The 9363-nt window shown below is 36.7% G+C and overlaps 1 protein-coding gene across 1 annotated transcript; it reads right to left on the reverse strand.

Annotated features, from left to right (window-relative positions):
* Positions 1-2575: 2575 nt before the first annotated feature.
* On the reverse strand, positions 2576-8758 carry LOC112529726 (myosin-11-like). Its single transcript, XM_025141100.1, has 8 exons — positions 8212-8758; positions 6574-6774; positions 6343-6465; positions 6220-6257; positions 6021-6123; positions 3692-5308; positions 3272-3309; positions 2576-2904 (listed from the first exon to the last, which is right to left on the reverse strand). The coding sequence occupies exons 1-8, from the start codon at positions 8287-8289 to the stop codon at positions 2772-2774; spliced, it is 2331 nt and encodes a 776-aa protein (XP_024996868.1). The 5' UTR covers positions 8290-8758; the 3' UTR covers positions 2576-2771.
* Between the last annotated feature and the right edge of the window lie 605 nt (positions 8759-9363).

A 9363-nucleotide genomic window follows, 5' to 3' on the forward strand; every position in this document is an offset into this window, starting at 1 on the left:
TATATAAATTCAACAATCATATTAAATCCAAAAAATAAAAAGATATCGGGTTCATCGGGTTGGGTTGGGTTGAGTTCAAATAATAGTAACTCAATATCAACGATTTGAAAGTTTTACAACTCGATTAGACATTGAGCTGCTTCGGGTTGAGTTATTTCGCGTTGGGTTAGGCTGGGTTGATCGGATTTTTGAGCATCTCTAATTATGAATATGGTTTTATACTATTTTTCTAGTGAAAATTTGGATTTTAAAAAAAAAAATTATTATGTCAAAAAGTTTTATTGTAGATGGTTTTTTCAAAATCCAATCTGTGTGTCTAAGGGGCCGTTTACTAAACGCTTATCCGGGTATGTGCTTATCAAGTCACGTTACCTCACCGGATGAATATGGTAAGGACCAAAAATCCTACCCGGTAAGAATGAGACAAGAACTAAGAGTCTCACCCAGTAAGCGAGGGCGACAACTCTTACCACGGTAAGCGCTTACCAGGTAAATTGTTGTATATTATGTCGTTTTGGTGGACTAAAATCTTACCCGGTAAGTACATAATAGTGTTAAATTTTACCGGTAAGCACTTACTGGGTAAGTGTTAGGTAAACGGCCCCTAAATCAGTTTATGTATACCTTGATTAATTCTATGTAGTTAACAACAAGATAAACTATCGGTGCACCAACGGGACTCAAACTAGTGACCAATGTAAAACCACAAGAATGATGTCTGATTGGTTTGAGCTTGGGCTTTAAAGGTCAAAAGTATCTTGAGGTACCAAGTTCAAATCCGTTGTGGCCATGGCAGTTCATATGCGTTGACTCCGGGCTACCCACAAAGCAGGTAGTGTCCTTGAGATTAGTTGGCTCGTATAGCTGATTGGATATCTAGGTTAATAGAAAAAACTCTACTCAACAGTTATCTTAACAGTCTATTTGTGTCTTTCATTGAATTAAGAGAGGGTTTGATTTTATGAAATGATTTTGAGGGATTTTGATTTCATGGAAGGATTCGGAATCTTTAGTGCATTTGAGGTTTGTAGGATTTGGAATGAAATTTAATTCCATTTTTTGTAAGTAACTTATAAAAATAATTAAATTATCTTTTTATTAATTTATTATTACAAAACAAGTGATTTTAACATATTTTAAAACATTATTACAAACAAATTCTACGAAAGCCCACGAAATACCATTTGGGAATTCGATTAAATCCAGAGATTTCAAATCCACGCAATCCCTCGAACAAAACACGGGATTAGAATGAGATCGAATTCCAAATCCCACCAAATTCAATCCTACAAAACCAAACGGGAGCAAAGAGTTACCGACCGGTGGTCGTGGGTCCCATATATCCAAGTTTACGGGTGTTTTTTTTTAATGTAATTTAAGGAAAAAAATGTTAAAATTGTCTAAAGGTCAAAAGTGTCTAGAGGTCCCAGGTTCAAATCCAATGAAGAATAAAAATCCCCCTGTAGCCACAAAAGTTCAAATGTGGTAACTCCAGACTACCCATAAAAGCATATGATCGCACTGGGATTAGTCAGCTCACATAACGAGTTGGATATCCAGGTTAATAAAAAAAAATCAAATCTTTTTATATTTATTGAACAAAATAAGTCTAGATTGTGTTTTGTTTCAGGAACAGCAAACACAAAGATCAATTATATGATTAGATTCAGCTGGCTTTTTCATTTTATTGATTTAATTGTTACGATTAATATGTATGCATAACTTGTACCGTACAAGTCATTAATGCATCCTAAAACGCCCACGAGACAGAACAATTCAAAAACCGTTTTATTTATTGAAATGGGTTATCCCAGCCTTCGCCCAGACCAATCCCACGACAAGAGGTTTCACTTACAGCTCTGAAGTAAATCCTTCGGTGGTTACAAATACATACTTAAATGACAGCATTTGAACCCGTGTTGATTTTTATCATCCATTTGTCTTTATCCACCATGCTACCACCCTTCTGGTTGACAATTGAAAAACCAGTTGTCTCACGGTTGGCACAACATTAGATAGGGACATAACGAGACTTTTTTAGTTGACCGTGGGTGTTCGAACCAACTTGAGCACCCTCGACTAATTCCAGAGGCCCATGGGCCCTAGAGAACAGGCAAGAAAATCCCTATTGGTTTTTGCGAGATTTGAACCGGTGACCTCTAAGGAGAATTCCAAAAAGCCCAAGATTGCGAGTTAACCCCACAAGATTAGCACGACTTGCAAGACGGAACAGAAGAAGACTTGAGCGAGACAAAAATGCACTTTTTTTTCTTCTATCGAACCAAAATAGGTGGAACAAAAATCAACAACATAAGATAAGATTGGTAAATTACTAAACTACCCATATCAAATTAAAACCCTAAAACCTTCCAGGTTTCTTTCACCCAGCCAGTCCTACCCTATCCAGTCCCTTCTGCAATTTTGACTTTGAACATGAGATATGATTGAACCATGAAGCTATCAATCAATGTAGGTCCGCCCCTGGGTCGAACCATTTTTTGCACAAACTAAGTATCAGAAAACGGAAAGATTACGAAAAAATTACAAAAAAAAATTTATAAATAAGATACGCGACGAATAGCAAACTAAATCACAAAGAGATCATTGGCAGCTTATTGAGGAAGAACAGCATACTAAACCTACATTCTGAACTATCCTATACAGAAATGCGTTATGTTCAATAAACCCGTAAAATCTTACCAATTTGAGTATGATGGATGATCTTCGGTTTTGATTTTGTTGAACCAGATGGTTCGTGTTCTACGGAAACTTTATAAAGTTATTTCTGAACGCTTTTCTTGCATCTCCTGTGGTTCTACTTCCGTCAACCGGTTTTTGTTCTCTAACGACGTCATTTTCTTGGATGATTCGTCAAAATCTTCTTGATCTTCGGTCTTATTGTTACTACATACAACAGAGAACGACGAAAAGGTTAAAACAGATCCGAAAGGAGGGACGTATTCGAGCGAAGATGGAGGGTTGATTTTTAAAACCATCGTATATGACTTTTCGTTATGGAAATGCGAAAAGAATGCAATGTTTCATAAGAACAAGTGATTCTTGCATACTGTAGTATCGTTTAAGCATCACTGCAAGGGAGAACTCAGTACTTTGTGAAATCCGTGAGATGCAATCTCAACCACAAAACAAAATTTAAATTAGGAAATTAATGGTATTTTTTAACTTGAAATTTAAAATAGTGGCATTTTAGGTATTTTAGAAATTTAAAGTATGACGATTTAGAAAGCCAATCATTCGATAAGGATGTTACCTTTTCATCGTGGGGTTCGAATTTTCGGCTGTAGCTACCTGAAGATAAAGAGTTATCGGGAACATAAAGATATAGTCTCTCAAAGGAAAAAAAGATTAGACCTTTAGTGGGGACAAGTTCAAATGAAAACCATAAATATTTTAAGAACCTCGAAACAAACTTCAATCATGATCTATTCATCATATTCATGCCTTATTCATGATGAATAATGCAAGATATTCATGATTTTTCATGATGAATAATGAATGATATTCAGGATTATTCATGATGAATAAGACATGATATTCATGATTATTCAAGGTTATTCATCATGAATAATAAATGAAATAGTTGGTTCCTAGATTTCCAAAACGTTTATGTTTCTCATTTGAACTTTCCCGACTTTTGATGTTTTCAATATGAAGTTTAAAGTGTAGATACCTGCGAATTCTCGGTTTTTTGAACAAGAACATCCAATTTTCTTTCAAACTCTTTGATTTCATATTGAAGATCTTTCTCCTTAAGTAGATATAAATCCGAGCTATCAATAGCAACTTCTTCCAATCTTTCGCTTTCCCGATTCTGCCTCTCGGTTTCAGCCATATTTTCAATCTGTTTCTTGATCTTCTCTAATTGTTTCGACTTGAGACTTATTTGGTCCGAAAGATCGACAAGTTTTTCTTGAAATCGGTCACCAAGATGCTGCAACTCTTCTTTCATTTTCACGATCATATCTTCAAGAACCCGTTTCTCTACTCGAAGTATATTAGCTTCATCCATGGCTTTCATGGCCGCCTTCTCGTTAACTTCAAACGTCGATGCCATTTTCTGGGAAAGCCTTCTAAGTTCCTCCTGAAGCCGTGCGGCTGCATTCGCGTTTTGCAATCTCATCTTTCGCAAATTATCTTCTGCACGAATCGCTCGTTGTTCCTGCTCGGTTTTTGCATTCATTAGATCTTCAAGATCGATCTCAAACCCATGACTTTGATTCTCCAAATCTTCCTCCAGATTCTTGATATGGGTTTCGAGCTCCTTTATAGCAAGAATCGATTCTGATAATTCTTTGGATTTCAATTTGAGATCGTTCTCCAAGATCTCTATCTGTGATTCGAGTTCATTTAAAGTGGCGTAAGATGTACATTCATACTGAATCTTTAACTGTTCCTGCAATTGGCTACGCTCGAGCTTATAACACATTTCGTGGTTTTCCTGCTTTAGAATCTCGTAATCGAGTGCAATTTGCTCGATTTGCATTTCGAGCTCGTCTTTGTCTCTTTTATATAACTCGATTTCGCCGTAAAGATCGACTATCTTTTGCTCGAGCAAGTACGTTTCTTTCGTGCCACTATGTTCTCTAACGATCGCTTCCAACTCCCTTTGCTCCTCATCGTCATCCGTTTCGGATTTAGAACCGACTACATACGACTGTTGACCATTGAAAAATATTGACTTTGACTTTTCTAAAGCAAGAATCAATTCGGCATTCGACTCCTGTGTTTTCTGAAGTTGTAACGAAAGATTGGAGCTCAAATCCTTCTCGTGGTTTAGTTCTTGTCTCAGTTCATCGATGATGGCCCACGGATCACCTTCGTCAATCAACAACATACCGTTGACTTTGACTTCCTTTAAGGCATTTCGCTCTTCTTCAAGATTAGCTACGTCTCTCGAAAGATCCTGGCTCTTTTTCATCTCCTTCACGATTTGCTTACGAAGGGCCTGCAATTCTAACTCGGCAAGATCCGCCTGCCGAGTCAAAGCCGCAACTTTGACCTTGAGCTTTTGAATCACGGCATCTGAAGAACTATCTTCCAAAGATTCTCCTAGTGTACTTACTGAAGAATCGTTTCGTTTTAATTTGGGAGATGAACCATTTAACCAATCCCATTGTGACGATCTTTCAACTGTTATTGAGGGTTCACGAGCTGGTTTAGTGTTCTTTGGTTTGTGTTCCATTGGGGTATCGATCCCAGAACTGCTATCGGAACTTGACAACATGATATCAGAACCATTAGATGCCCGATGATCTCTGTTAATGCCGTTGCTTAAAGCCCCATGATCCTGTTAGACATGTTACGTCTTCGTTATGCTAGATATTTGCATCATTGTGCTTCCATGATTCGTTTAAAAATGTAAAAATGTTTGGTACGCAGACAGGACTGGACGGGTAAGGGGCTGTTTGGTTGGTTTTCCATTAAGTCCTGAATGGATAAGCTGTCTGTGTGGATTAATCTGTCTGTATAGATCGGAAAGGTTTTCGTTTGGGAAAGGTTTTTCATAGATCAAATGAGCTGTCTTTTAATTGAGAGGGGCAGGTTCAGAAAAAAACTTGGCTTTCTGCATAAAGTTTTCCCTTAGAATTTTACTGAATAAGCCACTACTAGACACTCATGTATAGTTGACCGAATAAGTTGTGAGTCCTATTAAGCTCATTAAGCTGCTAACCAAAGATCCTTAGTGAGATAAGTGGGTGAAAGAATTTTTGAAAGATTTTAGGGTTTTAATTTGACATGGATAGTTAGTAATTTACGAATCTTGTCCCATCTTCATAAATTTTGTTCAACCTATTTTGGTGGGGCAAAAAGATGCATTTCTATCCCACTCGGTCTATGTCTTGTCCAGGTTTTTGTTCAGTCCTTGTCGTATCATGCGTACCAACATGATTAAATAGTTAAAAAATTAAACTACATTGATCAGTGTTTAATCATAAGAACCAAACTACCAGATTTCCCAAATTGTATCCCCTTTTTAGCTATGTGAAGTGAAAACTTACTTCAGTAGGATTGCTTCTAATGTTTCCTTCTACACCATTGTTGCCAAAGTATGTCCTCAAGCTTCGATCATGGTGGCTTTCATTGCCACTTCCATCAATCTCCCTGCAAATTATAGGAGTGTATATATAATATTTGAAGTTATAAAAATGGAAAGCTATTGAACCCTGAACCCTGAACCTTGCTAAAATCCAAGTTTACCTCTGTTCAAAAGAACCCTGCACCCTTTGAATCAATACCTGATTCAAAAGACATATATAACCATTAAACTTGAGCTAACAAATCCACTACAGTGAAAATATATATGCAGGAGAAGGGACTAACATGAAGCATAGCTGCAGAATTTGTGTTTTTCAGAGGAAGAGATAAAGAAGAAAGCTTTGAAGTCTCGGCATAATTTGCAAAATCAATTGAAACCTCTCCAAAGCCACCAAATCTTGAAGAATCCTACAAAATATCAAAAACCCATGATTTTTTTCTTTTACTTTTCGTTTTAAGTTGCTTGGTTTGGAAACATATGAAATAGTCTCGGTATAGATTTGAAGAAATCTGTACCTTTGCCACAACAAAGTAATAGATTTTCTCATAAAACTTTCCGGTTTTTGGATCTTGAGAGAATTTCACAGTTTCATAAAGTGGTTTTTCCCAATAACAGCTTCCATCTTGAACTTTGGCTTTCTCTGGTCTTGATGTTGGTTTTCCAATATCAGCAGGAACCACAGATATCATCAAAGCATCTCCTCCTAACTGTGCCAACTGCATATACATAACAGATTATTATAGTAAGCATTTGGCGATGGAAAACCCGAAAAATGTCTATTTTTTCACAGCATGAATAAATAGTCTTTCATCAGTTTTTAAAACCAGATAACTTTCTTGATGATGATTCGAACAAGTTTAAGTTAGTTTTTTCAATTGACCATGTTAGGATCATATATGCAGGATTTCTGTTAGAATTCCATGGACTTCCGCCTTAAAATAATCGTAAACCTTGAGGGTTAGCTCAACCGATAAATAAAGGTTAGGCGTCCTCCCTATAGGTCAGTTCAAGTCTTTTCAGGGCTATTAAGGATTTTCCTAGTTGTTATCTTTAGAGCCCCATGGGATTAGACGAACGCAAGCAATTCCACACACCCACAGTTTAAAAAATGATAAACCAATTGGCAACGATGGAGAAGTCATTCTTGAATCATTTCTATTAATGGATTAGATCACACTTTCTATTTATAACCCCATCATACGATGACAGCTTTCACATCTAGAGGTGTGCATGTGCACAAATAGATGGGGTCCAAGTAGTTGAGTTATTAACAGTTTTTATTGTATGACTGCAGACGTTGTGACCTCTAGTACCATGTAAGTAGTTGAGTTATTAACGGTTTTTATAGTACGACTGCATGGCTTTTGGTACCATGTAAGTAGTTGAGTTATTAACGGTTTTTATAGTACGACTGCATACTTATGACCTCTAGTACCATGTAAAAAGTCCTTTCAGCATTTATCTCAAAACAAAACCAAATCAAATGAACCTAATATATCACGCTCGAAAGTATGGTCTTACGACTTCGAGGAGACCTGCGTTTTTGGTAAAGAGTCGCGGGCGTTAGAGCATTAAGGGGACCTTTCCCTAGTACGAGAGGACCCTTCAATTCGAATTAGCAAAAGCAATGTCTCCTTGCATTATATGGATTCCAAAAAATAGACCGAATTCTAGGATCCCTCCTCAAGGTAAATACTTTTATAGTTTTATGCATACATCTTCTGGTTGATCAATGTAAGATGTATGCAGATCTTACTTCAAAGCTAGGATCTAGAGGTTGTTTCTATGAAGAACCCTACCTTATCGGTATATCACATCATACATATCATAATCAAGCCCTATAAAAGAAGGAAATAAACACCCATCAATCCCCTTCCTTTTTGACTTCTTTTATGTATGTATAAGATGGAAAATACTCGATAAATTTCCAAATTTTAACTTTTAGTTATACACTTCCAAATTTGCAATTTCTTCCCAGAAACAGAAGGCCTCACAACAGAAACTTTGAAAGTTCATCTCTTAGTCGATTCAACAAACACCTTATATGCAACAATGCAACAATGCAACAAATCATTTCAGTATATATATAGAGAGAGACATCATGCATGCAATTATCAAACACATTCTGGTTTTGATTAAGAAATATATTTCACCTGAGTTGCATGAAACTGCAATTTAAACACGGCTTTGATCTTGTTCTTCTCGCTCCTCCATCTCGTCGACTTAAACATTTTTATATTTTATATAGATATCAAAGGCTCATATCTACATTGCCGAAGTCCAATTTCAGGGTAATCTTGGCTAATTTATAGAAAAATCCATAACCTAAAAGGAGAATCAGAAAACCATCGATGTTTTTGTTACAAGACGCCCACGTTTCCTCGGTTTACAACAATACAAACCCAGTATGATTTCACTATTTCAAACGCAAAATTGAGCTTTCAGAACGAGTAGAAATGGAAGAACTCGTGCAAACCCGACCCTCTTTTACAGTCTACCCGTGTTACCTTCGTTCGAAATAATCAAAAAACCCAGATTCAAATCTCGAAATTTCAAAGCTCAGAAAACATGGACGACAGAAACACACACAGATTTAGTCAAGGAGCGAGTAAAGACGATGCAAAAGTTGGTAAAAGATTGGGGTTTTTGGGGTTCAGAGAAGCTTATCTACAGTGAAGGCTCGTGAATGATTCAGGAATGAGATTGGGGAATTCACCACCAAAATCCAACAAAGAATCTGTCTCTGTGTTTCTGTATCTGAATAAAAACAAATAATGTAGGTATCTTACTGTCAACAAGAAAGAAATAGAACGGCCAAACCCTCTTTTCCTTTATTTATGAAATGATGAATATATGAAATCCATGGGAGATAAAAGTATGAGTCAATTACATTTTGGTCCATATGGTTTATATGAAGTTATGGATTTAGTCCCTAAAGTGAAGTAATTACATGGATCGTCCCTACGGTATGCAATTTGTTGCGAGATTGATCCCTTGCTCGGACTATGTTAAACTTCAATCCCTTTAAGTAAAGGGCAATTTGGTTTGTTTACCTATTGATTAAAAACTCTTTTGAAATACCACTTAGATGATGCAGTTGTCCACCTATTCCATCTTGGTTAACCTGCAACCTACACACATAAAGGTTAACCCCGTTAGCATACACTTCAAAATGGTTTCAAGCGTTGTGGTTCCTTTAGACTTAGCATTTGAATAATATATGGTATTCATGGAGAGTCGAGTGCAAAAGAAGAAGATGGGCTCGGTGCAATGTTGGTTTTAGTGGCATGTGGTTCATTTGGTTC

Source organism: Cynara cardunculus (assembly GCF_001531365.2).
Source record: "Cynara cardunculus var. scolymus isolate 2C chromosome LG 16, CcrdV1, whole genome shotgun sequence".
Taxonomy (NCBI): Eukaryota; Viridiplantae; Streptophyta; class Magnoliopsida; order Asterales; family Asteraceae; genus Cynara; species Cynara cardunculus.

Excerpts from the sequence above, each read along its gene's own strand:
- LOC112529726 (XM_025141100.1), bottom strand. The coding sequence starts at position 8,289 with ATGTTTAAGTCGACGAGATGGAGGAGCGAGAAGAACAAGATCAAAGCC. Across the intron at positions 5,309-6,020 it reads TTAGAAGCAATCCTACTGAA|GATCATGGGGCTTTAAGCAA; the intron begins GTAAGTTTTCAC and ends CATGTCTAACAG. Across the intron at positions 3,310-3,691 it reads AAAAAACCGAGAATTCGCAG|GTAGCTACAGCCGAAAATTC; the intron begins GTATCTACACTT and ends CTTTATCTTCAG.